Source organism: Cinclus cinclus, chromosome 1 (genome assembly GCF_963662255.1).
Source record: "Cinclus cinclus chromosome 1, bCinCin1.1, whole genome shotgun sequence".
NCBI lineage: Eukaryota > Metazoa > Chordata > Aves > Passeriformes > Cinclidae > Cinclus > Cinclus cinclus.
In genome coordinates, this window is record NC_085046.1 from 24,820,436 (window position 1) to 24,840,877 (window position 20,442).

Genomic DNA, 20,442 nt, shown 5'->3' on the forward strand with positions numbered 1-20,442 from the left:
AAATGAGACAGAAGACACTTATTGGAGTCCAGATTAAAGTCAGCAATTTGGGATCCCACATTCATCTCACCACTGTCTCACTTCTGTGAGGATATCCTCAGGCAGGTAGAAAAACAGAGATGTATTTTAAACTCCTTTATATTTGATCCTTTGCATTTTTCTTCTCCTTTACACCTTCACACTGCAATGACATAGCCGGTTGTATGGAAAAAATGTGCACCTGAAAGAAGAAAAACTTATGGTATGTTTTTAGTCAGCTAAGTTCTCAGATAAACATTGCAGCAAGGCTTGTCTGCATGGGATAGAGAACAGGACTGAATGGAATCAGACAAGGAAGTAGTGAGCTGGGAATACAACTATTTAAGACAGTGCTGCATATTTTTTATTTGATATTTATGGATCAGCTGATGTAGATCAAAAAAATTACCGGAGGCAGTTCTAAATGATCTTATTCGAATGAGAAATCCCAGGTAAATGTGAAAGTCTGGAGGCACAGCACTGGGAGCTGAGCAGCCTGACACTGCTCTCAGTTGAGTAGTACAAAGTTTCCTTCATGTGCTTTGGAAAATGAGCAGCCATAGCATGTATGACATGAATGTGGAGTGGTGTGTATGAAATGGGTATGCCACCTGTAGCCTGACCCATTAAGCTGATGTTTTGTCACAACTTTTTTTTTTTTTTTTTTTTATTTGCAAGAGACTACTTTGGAACATTAATAAAGACTAGCTCTGAACCATGGATAGCTCTAAGTGCAGGTGAATTTATGTGTAAGACAGCAGGTGAGGCTGCTGTGATCCTTAAACATGTTCTGTCACTGTACAGCCCAGAGAACACTGCTGTAGTACCTGTGGACTTCTGTCTGTTCATCCAAGTGCAAGCGTTTGGTGGTCTGGACAGTCCAAGGGGTCCTCATTTACAGGACCTCTGTATGTATACCATACACCTCATATCCAAACATAAGTGTCAGAATGATGGAATCATAGAATGAACTAGGTTGGAAAAGACCTTTGAGATCATCGAGTCCAACCTATAACCAACATCAAGTCATCAGCACAGCCATGGCACTGAGTGCCGTGTCCAGTCTTTTTATAAACACGTCCAGGGATGGTAACTCCACCACCTCCCTCATCAGATGATTCCAGTGCCCAATCGCTCTTTTCAGTGAAGACTTTCTTCCTGATGTCTAACCTAAACTTCCCCCAGTGCAGTTTAAGACTGTGTCTTCTCATTCTGTCACTGGTTGTCTGGGAGAAGAGACTGACCCCAATCTGGCTACAACCACCTTTCAGGAAGTTGTAGAAAATGATAAGGTCCCCCCTGAGACTCCTTTTTTCCATCTCCCTCAGCCATTCCTCACAGGGCATGTGTTCCAAACCTCTCACCAGCCTTGTTGCCTCCTCTGGACATGCTCCAGCATCTCAACATCCTTCCTAAACTGAGGGGAAAGAACTGGGCACAGCACTCAAGGTGTGGCCTCACCAGTGCCAAGTACAGGGGAATAATGACCTCCCTGCTCCTGCTGGCCACACCATTCCTGATACAGGCCAGGATGATGTTGACTTTCTTGGCCCCCAGGGCACACTGCTGGCTCACGTTCAGTTGGCTGTCAACCAGTACCCCCAGGTCTCTTTCTGCCTGGGCACTGTCCAGCCACTCTGTCCACCTTTGGAAGTATTCAAGGTCAAGCTGGATGGGGATTTGAGCAACCTGATTTAGTGAAAGATGTCCCTGCCTATGGCACGGGGTTGGATGTGATGATCTGTAAAGGCCCCTCTCAACCCAAACCAGTTGTCACATACCTGTGCAAAAGTCTCCTAGTCCAGGAAGAGTTTTAGGTGTTTGCACGAGCAAGCAAGAGGATGAGCCATTCTAAGGGAGGAAGAGAGTTTCTTTTGTGCCATCTCAGGTTATTCCTGAGCTAGTGAAGTCTGAGCAGAGACTTGTGAAATGAAGTTTGTCCTTTCAAATCCAAGCCTATGCCTTTCACCTGCCTCACCCCAAGACAGATGTGCTGCGCCAGCCTGCAGAAAACCTGATTCATGGCTTCATCCACAGCCTATTGCCAACAAGCAAAAGATTTCCATTGACTTCACTCAGTTTCACACTGGCCCCTGGGACTCAAAACAAACTGCAGAAATGCCAGATCTCTGCTGAATCTGTCAAGGGTCTCCTGTGTTGTTAGAGCCAGCAGGGCCTCACTGGTTGCTCCCAGCAGGGAATTTGGCCCTCCATGCTGTTTCCAGCATGGATGTTGCAAGATGATGGTTAAATGATTTCTCTTGAGTTTTTACTGATAAAAAATATGTCAGGCTTTTTGGAAAACCCTACCTCTTGTACTACTGCCAAGTGTTTCTTTCTCTATTGCTTCCAAGTTTTGACTTCAAATGGAACTTTCTAATTACATCACAAATATTATATCATGCAAATTTGGAACCTGTGAACATAGTCCAGAATAAAATAACTGAAAAATAACAGACAACAGCCTCTTTTCATTACACTCTGAAGGTCTAAAAAGTTCTGAAATATAAATTATCAATCCTGTCAGAGTATTGAACAGATGACCTCACAGCAGAATGAGCTGGTTGCCTAAAGAAGCTGGCTAATCCATGAGACATTATTTCTATCTTCTTCTGTTGGCATGTTTTGTAATAGTTTATTAACAATGATTTGTGTCCTATTGAGTAAGCTGTGTTTATATAACACCACTGGCACTACATTAGCTGAAGCCAAGGGTATTCTGGCTAGTTAGTCACAGCTATCAAATGCTTGGAACTTAATTTTCACTCTTTTCTGGCTAAGCATTTTTAACAAATATTTTGCTGCAGGGTAGAGAAAACCCTAAATACTCAACAGTATTGTTTGCAGGACCAGACAGGCATTTGCAGCCAGATGAATATGTTTGATGTGCTTTTGCGGTGGAAACACAATGACATCTACTGGCCGATGAAGATAGCTGTCAGAGTGTCTGCTGGAGCAAAACAGCTCAGAGTCTACTCTGCAAGGAAAGGGGATGACATTCTTCTGATAGGCAGGGTGGCAAATCAGAACAACACCTGTAGATATCTCAAGAAATACAATAGAGACTGAAAACCAGAAAATGTAAGTTATTTTATTTATTTACCACCTGTTTACTATTAGTTGAAAAACAAACAAACAAACAAACAAACAAAACAAATCCTCTGATGGTGCAACGTTTCTCTGTTGTCCTCAGTGGTGGCTGTCAGAGTTAAAAAAAGTTAAAGCAACTTACACTGGGTGTAGCCAGCTAAAATTCAAAAGCAAGATCCACAATGCACAAATGCCTACTCTCCTCTTAAAAAAAAAGGATACATGTAAGCAGGACTTTCTGATACCCTAAAATGACACAGTTCTGCATGGCACTGATATTAGTGCCTTTTTTTCTCTTAACATGATGCAGTCTCTGTAAGTCTTGTGCAGAGACTATACTTAATCAGCCCCAAAGGTATGGTGCTCCAGCAGTATGGTATTTCTCTTGCAATTAGTATTATTAAAAATAAATAAAGGAGGCAATCAAAACTTGTCTGTTTCTGAAACTGTGAATGCTAACAATAGCAATGAGAATAAATTTCCTACTAGCTCACACTTCTTATGTTCAAAATGTGTATAATTTTGAAATCCTTTGTCTTCCATCAACTCTGCTCCTATAATTTTTAGTTGTGTTGCCTTAACAAGATGATGTAGTTCAGCAGAACCAGCATCTCTGAAAATCATCATGGTTGCTTTCTAAAATGGATAAGCTGTGCAATTTACTCAGTGAGAGGCACTGGGTTGGAAATGTTATACAGCTGGTATATCAATGCAGCATCCAGAAGAGGAACTGTGCGGAAAAGAAGGCTTTGGCTTCCATTCATGGAAGCAAATCAATCCAGAACCAAGGAATACAGCATAGACTAGATCCTGTCCATGGTTGTACAGGCTTCTAAGTGGTGAAAAGTGGGGCTGCCCAAAATTAAAGACTATTGTGTATGGAAGTAAAAGCAGCAAATATGAGCAATGCATTAAATGTGGTCACTGTAATCCATGGAGACTTTAGTACCATTTCACATTGGATTTAGCAGGAGTCAAGAATGTGATTGAACTGGAGCAGCATCTTGTATAATGTAAGTGAGCGCTCCAAAGCTCTGTACAATTTTCCATGTCACTCCTCACTTAGATTTCATCCCTTACAGAGGAGATGAGGGAATGTGACCAAAGGGATTTGACCCTAATGTCACAACCCTACAGCTCAACAATGGGCCTTTCACAGTGCAGTTGCAAGGAAGAAAAGGGGAGAAGGGAGATGGCATAACACAAACAAGCAAAAAATAGTAAGGTGTTACTTGTTCAGTCTGTGATTACAAAGATCTAAAAATGGTCCTCTTCATAGTAATAAAAGAGAAATCTGTGATAAATGTGTAACCATCAAAATATTGCAGGAAGTTCTTACCAGACCATATACAGCAGATGATTCCTTCTGCATATGGCATAGTAATGGGACAACCAAGGGATTGTATGTCCCTCCTCAAATAATTTCAGAGCATCAGAATTGGCATTTGATTCCTGACTGGCAGCATTCAGGATGCAGGACAAAACAGGAATATGCATATCTGTGAAGTTTCTTGTTTGCATATTTCTTCCTGGATTTCAGTTCTGAAAGGCTACATTCTATTGAGAAAAAAAAAAAAAAAAAAACCAAAAAAAACCCCAAAAACCAAAACAGCAAGAACAAGGAAATGTCTTTCATATTTTTCTGATATGTGTAACTTTTATAAACAGAGCTCGTATGGGATGTGAATTGTCATGTTAAACATAGACACATAAACATAAACATACCTAACAGTGTAGATTTCTGGGCTGCTGCCCTATGTTACCACACCATCCATGATTTTTGCAAGTGGTCATGTATCTTAGTGGTTTTCACACTGCAGTAACTAGGATGCAGCCTGAAAACAGCCAGTGCAATAGGCGTGTCCCTGTTCAGTTCTGATATAAACCCTCTGCCTTTTATGCTGGCAGATGGGTACACCTTGTGTCCATGGGTGCATTCCACAATAATTCTGGGTAATAATCACTCTGTGGAGTCCCCCTAGTTATTGTCTTCCATAATATTATTTTTATTTACATTTTCTATGAATGTACTTGCATAGAAATATTTGAAAATATTTGTTTAGATAATAAAAGGTGAGCTTTGTTTTTTTTTCCTTCCAAACCCAAAAATCTGCTGACGGTCTTGACCAGCTAAGAAGATATTCACTAGTAACCTTTACTCCCCCTCCAAAAAGAATTGCACTGCCTAGGTTATTTGTTTAAGGGGATACTGTGATGTCAGACTGGGACTTAAAGATAGCAACTTTAAATACTATTCTTTTAACAAACCAGACACTTTGTGGAGAAAAAGTGGAGAACTTTCTATGTTTATAATTTCCAGTGGATACAGGGGATTTTCTTGAATCCTTATTACAAATAAACATCTTCCACTCAGCCAATCATCCCAGACAATGCAGTCTTATGCTCATGCATGGGAATTAGGGAGTAAAAATTATGAGAAATTAATTACTTAAACTTGAAATGAATCAACTAATTTTGTTTAATTTGGAAGAGTGAGAAATTAAAGAGTTAAACACTTGAAAAATATTTATGAAATCTCAGAAAGTAAAGGTGGGAGAGTTAAGCACCCTGGTTAAAAACACAGTTGGAAGAACATTTGTCCTCAGGTGTGCCAGATCACTGCTATTTCTAATTAAACAAAGTAAAGGGGAGCCTTTTACATGATTTTCTGCATTCCTGTCTCCAATACAGAGATCTGTTTGCATATGTGGATGTATAAACATGTACCTACTCCATATACATATGTAGAGATGAACCAAAGAACTTCGCATGCACAGAACTGCAGTCTCCATCTGGATACACTTCAGGAGTGAGCTGCATTATTCATTTTGTGTACTCACTTTGAGACATCCCGGAAGATCTTGCTTTTTTGGGAGTACAGAGCCTATGCCATCCTTAGGATACTTAATCCATACTCTAGATGTGAAGAACATTGTTTCCAGCCTTAGAGCCTCATCTGTCAAGCCTAAAGACAAAAACTCCTCTAGAACATGCAAAACTGGATACAGGAACACACTGGGTGAGGGGTGAAGCAAAGAAAGGCAGGTGAGGATGCTGATGTTGAAGCTAATCACATCTTGCCTTGATCCTTTATTGGTCCTTGGTAAATCTCTTCATTTTCTTCAGCAAGGAGACACCCAGTGAGGAAGGGATGATTACTAAATGGTGAATAACCCAACCGTGGAATGGCTAAACAATGCAACTATGCTAGTAATTCTTAGCAGTTTTTAGTCCTCATCTCCTTTAATATACATTATTTTTTCATTCTGTGGTAACACTCAACTGCCTTTCTCTGGTCCTGCAGTATGGCACAATGGGGAGATTTGGTTTACCACCATCTGGAGATGAGATGGATAGAATAAAAACCTTCCATTTTACTAAATGACCAAATACAAAGAGTTGCCTTTAACCACTTCCCATCCTTCTCTACCTTGAAATGGCCAACCAGAAAATGGAACAGGATGTAATATCCTTAGGCTTGTGAGCATCTCCTGGTAGTCGGTGTTCATATGACTTTTGAATGTTTCAGCATATCTTTAGTTCTCTTTGATTCTTCTGAGGTTATATGGGTGGTTGCTGGCAGAATTACACAAATACAGTCTTCACAGCTCAGCAATCCTTGGATCCGGATTTGGAGCTCAATGTGGGTGGCATAGGAGTAAATGCCAATAAGAAGGCTAGGATGATGTTGTTACTTTCAGAAACTAAATTACTCAGTACAGAGCCTTTGCAAGGAGCAATTAAAAAACCAGAAGAATGTTTTGTAACTACTAAAGAGTAAGAGGGAAACCTCATTTTTTTGTAATGATGTTTTATTTTCACTCTTTAATGAATGTTTTAATCTTGCCTTAAGATATATTTGTCTTACTGAATGTCAGCTAGAGACAATCAGTATCTTTCATGTCTTTTGCTGCTAGGGCATTTCCACCTTTGCTGTGGGAACACCTTTCAGTTCATTTTAGGGTTAAGGCTTCAGATCTCAATAGCTGCACATCCCTGTTGTTGAGAGAGCCTCTACAGGATGTAGAAAAAGCATTTACTAAAATCCTCATAGACTTTAGATTGATTTGTATGGGTAATGCATCTAATGATGACAATGTTGTATTGTCCAAAAAAGTTTTAAATAAAAACTGACACATTGATACAGTGTGGAATAATACGAAGTTGTCCAAACCTCTGAGACAATACCAGATATTGGCTGAAGCCCTGAATTGAGACACAGGAAAGTCTTAAGTTGTACCATCTCTGACACTGTCTTACTGAAGGCTAGGTTGGCATGATGACCCAGTTTCTCAAGTTTCCCACATGTTGAATGGTGATGTGGTACTCTCAGACAATCTCAGTATATCTGGAGGCACATTTTGATAGACAGTGTGCAAAGAAATCGGTAAGTGTCAAGTACACATGCACAGGACACAGTTTATTCTGTGGGAAATACTGGGAAGAGTTATCAGAAAGGGAAAAAAGAGGCACCACATTAAAAGCCTTAAAAATCTGATTACAAAGTAAACCAGAAAAAATGGTTTTGATATGTTATTTCAGAATATTACAGTAACAAAGCAGCTCTGTGTGCACTTGTGTGTGTGTGTGTATTCATGTCCATGGACATACATACGTGAGTTTGGAGAGGCATGTGGGTGTAAGTATATACATTTATATACTTATATATATATTATATATATATTGCTATATACTGTAATGTATATACATTTATATAAAAACAGGTATATGCACATGTAGCACATACTACTCATATGGCATATCTGTGGCATATCTATTCCTTTGCTTGTACAGCAGCACATGTATCAGACAATACTTGAGAAGGAACTGAAAGTATTTACTGACAGCAAGAGAAATGATTCCTGTTTTAGTATCAGAAAAGTAATTTTTGATTTCGTTTTACTTTTTCTAAACCATCAGTAGTGTTAAATATTTCTCAGCTGGTTGTTTATCCAATTTCAATAGTCAGTTCAGTTGGTGGAGAATTAAGCTTAGGATCAGTCTGCAATAGACACATATTTAATGGGTTTCATCCCCTTAGATTTCTCTGACTTGTTTACAAAAAAAATAAAAATCAAGAATCAAGAATTGCTAAGCAGTACCACAGGGAGGGAAGAATTACTCCAAATTTACACTGTGAAATGTTCCAGTTATTGTCACGACTAGGTTTTCAAGACAATCATGATATCCCAGTGGATTTCCAAGCATATAAAATGCAGATCTCCTGGGAAGGTTGAAAAGCAGGGGTATTATCTGAAGACCTGTTAGACCAACTGACTTCAGATCTGCATGGCTAATGATGCCTCCGGCTCTGGTGAGGTGCAACAATTTTCAAAACATGTTGGAGATGCCTGTGGATTTCAGAACACTTTGAAATCCAGGTCTTAAATGAGAAGTTTTGCTCCCAGGGCATAACTTTGAAAGCAGAGTGCAGGAAGATAGTGAATGAGTCCCAGCAAAACCCTCTGGAACCTGTGAAGAGAACAGTTTTGATATATGAAGCTGAACAAAAAAAGGGGTACAATTCTTGCCCTTTTGAAGAATTTCTGAAGTACTGATCCCCTCAAGTACATCTTTTGATATCACAGCCTGATATTTGAAATAAACACTATACCCTAGATCTGCATGGGATTCTCCAATTATTCAAGATGATACAGCAATTACTTGAATTTTAGAGCTCACAGAAAAATTATCTGTCCTACAGAATGTTGTTTTTCACCATAAGCTCCAGAAGCTTATTGCTGCACTATTAAAATTTGCTTTCAAGATTCATTGTCAAGGATTTTTAAATGTACATTATCTTTATACCCTACTAATGAATATAAAAGATTTGTAACTTATATATGGTGGGAAAACAAAATTGGAGAATAAACAATGCTAGGACACTCTGTAATTGCTATATCACATCAGTGACAAGTCTCCAACTTTTTTCCTTTCAAGAGATTATGACCATCCTACTGCCTACTGGTGAAATTTTTCCCCCTACATTAAGTCTGTGCTTTCTGTAACACCTGCAGCTGCTACAGCTCCATAACACATAAGAACAAGTTATCTTTCAACATCTCAGTTTAAAAACAAATCTCAAAGAAGTAAAACACCAAATGCCACTTCCACAAAGCAGCAAGCAGTTTGTGATCACTAACTTGTTTTTCAGTCTAAAAATTATTCCTGTGGTACCTTACAAATGACTTTTATTTTGGTTTGGTTTAGGAGAAGTGAAAAGCCATAATTCACAAAGCAACAGCAATAAACTCATTATTAAAAACCATATCTCAGAGAGGTGATAATTTCAATACTAAGAAATGCTACATGTCTTTTGATCACCACTGATCCTGCCTTCAGGTGGTTTGGGGAGGGGGTGGAGGGAGGAACTGATTAACAGTGATAGTGATGTTGGATAAAAAGGGTTTAAGGAACCTTGAGTATTTATTTAAAAGCATTTTTTTTTCATGTGGTGTCCTATAGTTCCATCCTGAATCCCAACCATTAACACAAGATGTTGTATCAAGAAACCACATAGGAAAATCCTGACTATCAAGAAATGTAATTACAAATGTTACCAGATCCAGTGAATAATAAGCTTTGGATGAGTAGCCATCCAGGTACACCCCCAGTCTGCAGTGTGGGGCTGAGTTTCAGGGCAGGGAACACAACAAAAGAGCACAAACAGTTTCAGAGCTACACAGTTTCATGTTGGATTTGTTTTCCTGATTGATTACAACATCAGAAACTGGATAGAGACAAGAGATGCCTATCCAAGGCTGCACATCAAAGATGATGCCAAGTGCTTTAACGTGAGGTCATTTAAGTATTCCAGAACTTGGCCTGCACGTTAAACTGCCCTGGACAGGCTGGATGCATTCAGAGGGCTTTTAGAGTGCTAGAGATCTGAAATGGAACATGTGCTTTGCTGATAGCAGATTGTTTATGCCAAAATAATGAATTATGTTGGATTATGTATGCTTCATTTTAAACAGCAGACAATGACCTGGATTTGTGAAACAATAACAACGTAATAGCAAAGCCTTGAACCTGAAAACCATTTACCTGAGCATGGTAAAAGGAGAAATCCAAACACTCTCAAAGTCTGTCAACATTTATGTTTAGCTTCGAATTTTGTGGATTTGCCCTGCTCTCTGCTCTCAAGTGTGCAGCACTGACTGGATACTCGCAGCTGCACCTCCTATGGTCAGTGCAGTCAATGGATTAGTTTCTTTCCCAGTGGGAAAGTATGGGCTCCCAGACCAGTAAGAGCCACAGGGCTCATGCTTTATTTGTGACATCTAGTCTGCTATCTATATATCTTAAAATAGCAAGAAGGGATTTCCAGTAGATCTGTGATTCCTTGGTGGAGGGAAGGAGAAAGCAAAAGCACGATCTTCTTCCCAGTCCCCCTTGGCTCAGTACTAATGTCAAAACTGGAGCAGCCACACAGAGAGCAGAGGAAACTTAAAAAACTTAGGGAGAAAAGCAAACAAAATACTACAGTGTGTTTACTTAGAGCTGCAATGCTGCCAGAGAAGCCTCATAGCTTGCATTTGTCGGATATTCTTTTCATATAAAACATATTTAATGAAAACAGGAGATGGGACAACAAGCTTTCTTCTAACTTCATTTAAACATGTTTACATTGCACTTCAAATTCTTCTTGGGTTAATGTGAAGTTAGGCTAAAAGTTTGGAAGTGATGTAGCCTAGTTAGCTTTATTCTCTGTGTTTAGGCTCCAGGGAAGCATATCATCTGGAGCTCCCAGTACCCATGGACACCACAGCTTAGAAGGGGCTCACTTATGCAGTGCTTTTGCAGTCACATATATGCAGTCTTTTCTGCAGCTTTTCAAAATATTAATTTTTAAATTTTGATCATCTACTCACTTGTTCTGTTCCCCCCCCCCCCCCCCCCCCCCATTAAAAGCATCAACATAAACATTTCCGTGCTCATTTTGTGTTATTCTGGAAGGAATTTGAATGGATTTATGGAAGCATCTTCACATGGCCTTAAGTTTTACAATGATTTACTAAGTAGAACAGGAAAACAAAGCCTTACCTATGAATGGTGCACACTTCATATTCTATTTGAAATAACAAAATGTGTGCTTTCAAACTGTATTTATTTCAGCATCAACATTCTGCTCTTAATTCACTTACTATGTGAATTAAGAGTAGAATATTGCATCTTTTACAGAATTTGAATGCAGTTAAACAGAACAGCACATGTGGCAGATTAACCAAGTGAACTAGTACTGTATTTACCAAAAAGATTGTTCAAAAAAGAAGACACACAGAAATTCCAAATAAAGGACATTTTAAAAGTCTCTTTGAATTTTAAAAAATAGAAGAAATGTTTTGTAATATAGGCAACTTTTTGGGTGCTTTCTTTGAATGTCAAAAATAATAATATTTAAGGATTAAAAAGATTTCTAATTCACAGTCAGAACTGGCACCATCTATAAAAGAAGGTGTAGGATTTTTCCTCTCAAACCATCTTGCCTGCCATTACATTGAGTTTTGATGCTCTTTAATCATTCTACCCAAAATTTTAATTTTGGACCAGTTCACTGAGTAGAACTCTTTTAGAAAATTTCCACTGAATACTAGATGCTCCTGAAACGAGATTAAAGAAAACCCTCACAAGTTTAATCACAATCTTCTCCTTTTCTTTCACAACACTTCCCTGAGACATGCTGCTGCATGTGTGCTTTGAAATCTAGTACTGGACTAGGGAGAGGAGATGAAGGAGGGGAGATGTTGAGCAGGAGGGCCCACGTGCAAGCCTGGCATTCCTCTGGGCTGATGTTGCCTACACTTGGCTTGCTGCAAAGGTCTGCTCACACATATTCAAGCAGAAACTTGATAGAGTTTGGTAGCTCAGTTCTTTGAATATTTTAACACACTTGGCATCTTTCATGTCTGCAGGAGGCAAGCAGAGCTTCCTCAGGAACTGTCAAAAATTTGTTTTGGATGATACAGATCATGTGCTTCAGGTGAAAGTACAAGAAATCCTGCAATGAATGAGCAGCTCAAGCCTAAGCAGAACCAAAGCAGAACTTCCTTTTAATGTCCAAAAGCTACCAGCGTGCCAAGCATGTAATTGACTATAGTCCAAAAACAGCTGACTGCCTCTCCCTTCCAAAATAGTCATGTGCTATATTTATTTCATCAGAAATACGTTCTATTTGTTTTCATCCTACTATCAGATGCATGTGTGAGTACCTGAGGGCATCCCGATGAGTTGCACCAAATAACATTTATTATGGTATCTTTTTTCCTCACTGAAATTGAGCTTTTAGAAGAAAATAATCTGTCCTGCTCTCACTGCCATGCTCTGCTGACCAGCCTGGAGCATACCAAGCACAGGCTGCATGAAGAACTGTATCTGGGCCAGATACAGATGTGCAGTTGCCTCTGAAGTCAACAGCAAACACAACTGGTATCTTCATCAGCTGCATTTCCTCAAGCCCTGGGAAAAGACCTGGTCCATTTTTAGCAGCATCCAAGTAGGTTGCATGTCCAGCTTTTGGGTGGGTTTTGAAGCAGGCAGTCCTATGCTCAGACTGATTTTGCTTCTGTTGAATCAAGGACAAAACTCTACTCTGCTTCAACGAAGGTAGAAGCATCCTCAGAATCTCTAAGTATCCATGGCTTTTTCTAAGTAATTTATGGAAGTATTAATTTTCTGTTTCCTACAGAGCAGGGATAATTCTGTGTCTTTTTAGTTTATGAGGCACATTGGAAGATGCCACAGAAATGTTTAGTGGACAACTTGTGCGGTCATAACAGAATAGATCTTTGGCTTTGTTTTTGAATCTGCCTAGGTCTGGAATAGCATTCCAAAAACAAACAAACAAACAAAACAACAACAACAACAACAACAACAACACCCCTGTCTTGAATCTATTCGAATACTTAGAGAGTTTATTAAAAAATCATAATCCTGAAGTGAGAGATGCAATTTTATTGTGATCTGCACAATGCAAAAAAAGGAAACAGGGACAGGGCTATACTTTTTTATAATAACAGGAAATTAGACTGTATTTTAATATTTACCCGCAGTTTAGAGAAAAGAATGCAGATTATTCTGTGGGGTATATTTTAAATATGACAATATGATTTAGCTTCATCAGGACTACTAACAGTTCTGGAAAGAAATACCACATCGTTGCATTCTATATTTAATAATTTATTTTGATTCACAAAAAGAACTTCTCTCAGGATGCTCTTAATTATTAAAAAAATTACAGCAATTATATCAGTTCAATAAATACTTCAACTTCATCTTCTTTAGTCAACCAATTACTGATAAAAGAAAAAAATAAACATGAAGGTGCTCCTCCAGCCTTTCTACAGAATTTCTTTGGAATTAGGACTGTAGCAAACAGCATTACCACTCTGGCAGATTCACAGAGTCAAAAGTTCAGAAGTATGGCTGAAAAACCACTTTGCACCCATGCTTTACCACAGATTTCTTGTATATCCTTGGGAAAAGGCTGAGATGCTACTCACACAGTTACTAGCCATGCAAATAGAGATTTAATATATTGGCTAAGCCACTCCACTTACCTTTGTGCTGACCTATTGCAGAGCTGACACTGCCTCTCCAGATCCAAAGGCACTATGGTGCAGTATGCCACAAAGACATTCTGGGATCTTTGTAGGATCCACATCAATTCCAGCACAGCAAACACTGAGCTAATGCTCTAAAGCCCAGTCAGATACAGAATAATCCATTGAGGGTTGTCTAAAGCACATGTACCACAGTGCATCCTTCTATCGACACTTGTAAGGAAGTAGTGATTAATTGCCTCCACCTGCCCAAAAAGGAGTGGGACGACCCACTCTCCTGAGATGCCTCTTTCTTTGACGTAAGTTAAGAAGTGCTCACAGGCTGTGGAGCACCAGGAGCAGCTGGACAGATGCCCCTGCCCAGAAGCAGTGCTGCCTGGAAGCAGAGGCAGGAATCAACAAGAGGCAAACAAAGGAGTTGCACTCTTGTGCGTTAACTAAAATTGTGTCTGGATTCAAAGTGTGGCACAGATATTTTGAGTACTGATGACTAAGAAGTCATTATATGGAAATAATACCTGTGATATCGTATCATATCTTAATGAGTTCTGATGATGAGTCCTTTTCTGCCTATACCAATTGCCTCTGTTGCCTGTCCACATTGCCTGATAGTACAGAAACCTTCAAGGACTCAGGCACATAAAAATTGTTAATAGACAAAGACTGACAATTTAGACTGCTATCAGCAGCTTGATGAGCTTACAACTCTGTCTTCTGCTCCATGGGGAATTCACTGGTAAATCCTCATTCCTCTAGCAGCACCTAGGGAAGGTGCAAGGACAAGGCTCAAGAGCTGCAGCTGAAGCAGCCTGGAGATGCAGAGATGCTGCAGGAATCCTCCTGTGCAGGAACTGCCTGCCCCACAGGATGGGCAAAAATGGCTTTTGGTCTCTGTGGGCAGAAAGACAAGATGTAAGAAATATTGAAGATGACAGATCTGCCTAAGTTGGTATTTGAGCCTGGTGAGTATCTGAGTGGCAAAGTGAGTGCCCAGCAGAGGGCTTAAGCAGGACATGGAAGGAAGAGGACTCCTAAAAACCACACAGGATGGATGTAGCAAGGAGAAAACTCTCAATGTGCAACATGAGTATGAGGTGGTCAAGATACAATAAAATATTTAAATAAATTCTCTAAATGAAAGCACCCTAACACGATTCAGAGGAATTGCATCACTGCAAATAAGTGATAAAGCAAACCAGTTTTCTAACTTCAATCCTTTTAAACTGTGAACATATTGAAAGACTTATGGTAGACATAATATATTAGGTCTAGAAATCCGTCCTCAAATAAATGTCTGCAGAAAATACAGTTTGAAAATATAGCAAGATCAATCAATTTGAGGATCAGGCCACCTCTGCCAGGGCCCCACTGCTCTCTCCGACAGCATCACTGGCTGGAAAGGACAGGAGACTGTCATTGAGAATAGTGAACCTATAAGCACCTGCCTTAATTTCAGTAACTTTGTGTTACTGGGAACTTCCGTTTTCCATCAAAGAAGTGCTCAGGACAATAAATGAAAATGAAGAAATAGTAGTCAGTAGTCAGCCTGTACTTTGCTCTTTACTCTGTTGCTCTCATATGACTTGGCCTTTCGATAAGGCACTACATTTGAATGTAATTTCCTAGTACTTTAGTAAAGCTTAATGCTTCTCAGCCCTATGGAAATGTTTCCTTTCTGTTTTGAATAATGAGTAATTTCACTGGCTGGAAGGAGCTTAACACTTACCCATAATGAGGCGGGACTTTTGCCACTGCTGCCACTGCCTGACTCTGCTTTTTCCATAATACCTATGACTGTTGACATTTGAAGGTTTTTCCACATGGGTGAGTTGGATGTGATGTTAAGCTGCTGAAAAAGCTTTATGGAAAGCTAGGGAGTTGGAATTTGAGCTGTAACAGGGAGCAAGCAGGAGCTCGGTAGTGACAACGTGGTGGCACAAAGTCCCAAGCAGCCCCACGGAGGCCATAAGGTTTATTGCTATGACTCCTCTCGTCTCACAGTGAAAATGCAAGTAAATCAATGTTAAGCGTATGAAGCTTGGGCTTCGTGGCCACATTCTACTCTGGCATAAAGTGCACATTTCTTTCTTCTGGTGGCGAACCTGGAGCCAAAAATGAACTGTTTTCTTTCTGTATATATCTATATCATCTATATCTATATCTATATCTATATCTATATCTATATCTATATCTATATCTATATCTATATCTATATCTATATCTAATCTATATCTAACTAATCTATATCTATCTATATCTATAATCTATATCTATATAATCGTGATCTCTGACACTCGGACCCGAGTTTGTGAAACAACATCCTCCACGCATTTTCACAAGCACTATTAGCAACCACATTGCTCACTATCACTGTAAACGCCACTTGTCAGGCACAGGCTCCAAGTGTGCGGGCGGCGCCGCCCAACACGGAGCACCGAGCGCAGCCCGGCCCGGCGGCCACGGAGCAGGCCTGGCCCCTCTGTCTCCCGGCCCGGCCCCTCTGTCCCCCGGCCCGGCCCCTCTGTCTCTCGGCCCGGCCCCTCTGTCCCCCGGCCCGGCCCCTCTGTCCCACGGCCCGGCCCCTCTGTCCCCCGGCCCGGCCCCTCTGTCCCACGGCCCGGCCCCTCTGTCCCCCGGCCCGGCCCCTCTGTCCCACGGCCCGGCCCCTCTGTCCCCCGGCCCGGCCCCTCTGTCCCACGGCCCGGCCCCTCTGTCTCTCGGCCCGGCCCCTCTGTCCCTGGGCCCGGCCCCTCTGTCCCCCGGCCCGGCCCCTCTGTCCCCCGGCCCGGCCCCTCTGTCCCTCGGCCCGGCCCCTCTGTCCCCTGGCCCGGCCCCTCTGTCCCTCGGCCCGGCCCCTCTGTCCCTCGGCCCGGCCCCTCTGTCCCTCGGCCCGGCCCCTCTGTCCCCTGGCCCGGCCCCTCGGTCCCCCGGCCCGCCCCAGGGCCGCCGCCATGGCGGGCGGAGCGCGCCGTCTGTACCGCCGCATCCTGCAGCTGCACCGTGCGCTGCCGCCCGCCCTGCGCGACCTGGGCGACCGCTACGTCAAGGAGGAGTTCCGGAGGCACAGGGCGGCCGGGCCCGCCGAGGCCCAGCGCTTCCTGCGGGAATGGGAGGCAAGTGCCGGCTGCCCCGCGGGGCAGGGACGCGGCCGGGAGCGGCGGGGCGCAGGGCAGGCCCCGGCAAGGTCAGGGGCCTTGCGCCGGGCGGTCGCAGCTGTTCAGAGCTCGGACTCGGTGATGTCAGAGGGCTCTTCCAGCCCGCCTGATTCTCTCTTCTCGGGCGTGCTCCTTACAGAGCTGCAGAATGCCTTGTAACTCCATGTCTCTAGGCAGGTTGAGTTATGGCTGTCATTGCCTTTCCTCGAATGTGCGGGATTATACTTGTGCACGCACAGGTATATGTAAGAGTGACATCAGTTATATAATTAGTTATGTATAAATATGTAGATAAGACTATACGCAAAATTATCTGTATGATTTATAATAATGCATTATAGAAGTCTGCATAAATACTTATAACTACATACATAACCGATCGTATAATTATAATTAGTTAAGTCCATAGGTGTAAATAGCTTCCCTGTGAACTTGCATTTCATTTCTGATTAACACCTTCTCAGTATTTCCTAAGGAAACAAGTCTTATGTGAACATTGCTTCTCTGCTTAACATCCCTTCCCCTGAACCTCATGCCTGGTTTCACCAAGGGGAAAAAAGCAGATCACTCCCAAGTGATGAGGTTGTAACAAGTTTCACAAGCAGCAGAGAAAGGAGACCCGTAAAGTGCTTTCCCCACATGCCTGGACCCCAGTAGATATCATCATATTAATAGGTTCCCCAAGAAGTCCATATGGCAGGCAAATGTACAGACACTTCACATAGGAGAAGCTTCAGTTAACACGTGAACGCAGCTGCAAGAGGCAGATGTATAGAGAAGCTTCCAATTAATTTTCATGCTTCTTGAATTACTGGCTTGGTAGTACATTTGAATCTCAAAACAATTTTTCTTTCTGTGGATGGAATTTCTGTGCTGCTTTGCAGTGTTTAGCAAAGGTAGCATCCATTGCCTCCCAGTTTACCAGTAGAAGGGTAGTGGGGGAGAACTGCCCTGGCCTTTCTACCTGCAGTAGCTGAAATCTTGTGGGTTAAAGTAACTTGGGCTGGGGTATCAGGAATAAGCAGGCAGAAGACTGCCTGGTATTCTCTACAGAGGAAAGGAATAAGTGTATTTTAATTGCCTCTTGCCAACTGATAGATCCTCAAATCACAGAAATTTGTATCTACCTCTCAAATGCCTGATGCTATTGTAATTCTCAATTGCCGTTTAGTTGATATTGCTGAAATGTTTCCGCATCACTGCTTTCAATTTTAACATGAGCTAAAGAGACAAGTTACAGGTTACTATTTTCAGTGCGAAAATCTTCTTTAAAATAGTTTTAGAAAAGGAAGGAAATGTTTACATTGAAATGTTTGCATTGAAATATCTTTAGACATTATTGAAGTGAAGTAAACAAATAGTGAAAATATTTCTCAGTTTTGAAATGTTTTAAAAGTAGATTATAGAGAAAATGGTGACAAAAATTAGACTACAAGTAACAGAAGTTGGATTTTGAAACCTGACATTTAGTGCTATTAGCTATGATATGTTCAAGGAAAGGAAACTTAATTTAATAACTGTTTTGAGTGTGTGAGTATAAAGAACTTTGCAAATATGTCTGTCTTCTAGAAAGATACTGGGAGATATTAGCACGTAGATAACGTGTCTCTTCTCATCTTTAATTTTTGTTTTGTTCTGGGGTCTTTTTCTCACCCAAATAATAATCTATTTCAAGTGTGGGATTTAAATCAGACTTTCATGCTAATTAATTCATGTTGGAGTCAGTCCTCTGGCTTGGTTTTGGCTAAGATAGAGTTAATTTTCTTTGTAGTAGCTTGTTCAGTGCTGTGTTTTGGATTTAGTATGAGAATAATGTTGGTAATGCACTGGTTTAGCTGTTCCTAGGTGTGCTTACTCTAAATCAAGTATTTTTCAGATGCCCATGCTCTGCCAGTGAGGTTATGCACAAGAAGCTGGGAGGGAGAATGGCCAGGACAGCTGACCCAAATGGGACAAGTGGATATTCCATGCTGTACAATCTGTAGTATGTTCAGTATATAAACTGGGAGAAGTTGGCCATGAAGGGTTGATCACTGCTCAGGCATGGGCAGGGCATCAGTCAGCAGGTGGTGAGCAGTTGTATTGTGCACCACTTGTTTCTCTTGTGTTTTATCCTTTGCACCCTTGCTGGGCAGCAGGGCAGTCTTATGACCAGAAAAAGGCTGGAAGCTCCAGGACAGTTCTTGCAGGACATGCCAGCATAGCTGTGAAGTGCCTGGTTCTTGCCTAGGATTCACACAGTTAGCCACGAGTGAAGCTGAGGTAATGCTGCTGCTTTGTGTATATGAACATAACTGTACTTCTTGCTTCTAATTTTATTAAACAAAACAAAAAAACAAACTAAAGATTCACCTAAACAAATCACTACAGCATTAATACAAACTGCTTGTTTAAAATTTCTGTTAAGTTTCTTTATTTTTTTGGGAGAAATGAGTACTTACAGCTCTGATAACAGTATTTTGGTGTGTTGCATTTTCATGGTTTTTCTTCCCAATTTGCTGTATGCTTGTTAGGCTAAGCATATACTGAGCATATACTTGCTGTGAGCACTTAGTTCTGTTAATATTCAGCTTCCATCTGGAAATGTTCTTTCCTCATGCCTCCTCTTGCATGTAGGGCAGGACATCTGGTAGAGAGTGGCATGATATCTCATGCTGCAGAAGATTCGTATTCTTAATTTATGTTAAATTAATATATCTTTATGTATATTCATCAGAGGGTAAAGATTATGAATTTTTTGATTGCAGTGATGTTTCTTGACTTTGAATGAGGATTTTAATATGAAGTGTAATCTTAATAAGTCATCCGAAATGCTTTTTGAATGAAAATTTCCAAGGATGTCTTATTTTAACATGAAACTACTTGACTATTGGTAAAAATCTTCAGGCTCTCTTTGGGTAGTCAGACCTTCTGGGTGTGCTTGAATATACTAGTTCATAGTCTTTGTGTCCTCCAATTTGATACATATTAGCTAAACGTTTAGAAAACAGGATTGGCATTTCAGTCACATTATGGTTGCCTCAAATAATGCACCTGCCCTCCTTGCCATTTAAATTATATTGATTCAGGGGAACTGGGCAAATTAATTGAGGTTTAGCCAGGTGGGAGTCAGCCTCTTGTCCCAGGCAGCTCGTGACAGGGTGAAAGCCTCAGGCTGTGCCACGGGAAAGTTCAGGTTGGACATCAGAAGGAATTTCTTCACAAAAATGGTTGTTAAGAACAGACTGCCCAGGGAGGTGGTGCAGTCACTATCCCTGGAAGTGTTCAGGAGCTGACTGGATGTTCCTTAGTGACTTAGTGCCGTGTTTTAGTTGACAAGTTGTGTTTGATCAAAGATTGGACTCCATGATGTTAGAGGTCTTTTCCAGTTTGAATGATTCTGTGATTGTATCTCACAAATGGCGCAGATTTCCTTTATTTCTTGTGAAACATGGTGGAAAACCTGTAGGGAGATTTCTAAGGTCAGCTTTGAAAATAAAAGGGGAAAAAAGAGGTAAAAAGCTCTGAAATGCTATTGCTGTAGTATGTGAGTAGTTCAGGTTGTTTTCCTGTAAAAGAGATGAGAAGGGATCTCATCTTGTTTAGAATGTGCAGGAATTGAGGGATTTGAGGTTAGA

The 20,442-nt window shown here is 41.0% G+C and overlaps 1 protein-coding gene across 1 annotated transcript in view; it reads left to right on the top strand.

Moving 5' to 3' along the window:
* Nucleotides 1–16,593: 16,593 nt before the first annotated feature.
* Nucleotides 16,594–20,442, top strand: part of SDHAF3 (succinate dehydrogenase complex assembly factor 3) — a 28,528-nt gene continuing 24,679 nt past the window's right edge. Inside the window, exon 1 of the mRNA XM_062507968.1 lies at nt 16,594–16,783. Coding sequence (XP_062363952.1) covers nt 16,622–16,783 — 162 coding nt within the window. The 5' untranslated portion in view covers nt 16,594–16,621. The remainder of the gene's footprint in view (nt 16,784–20,442) is intronic.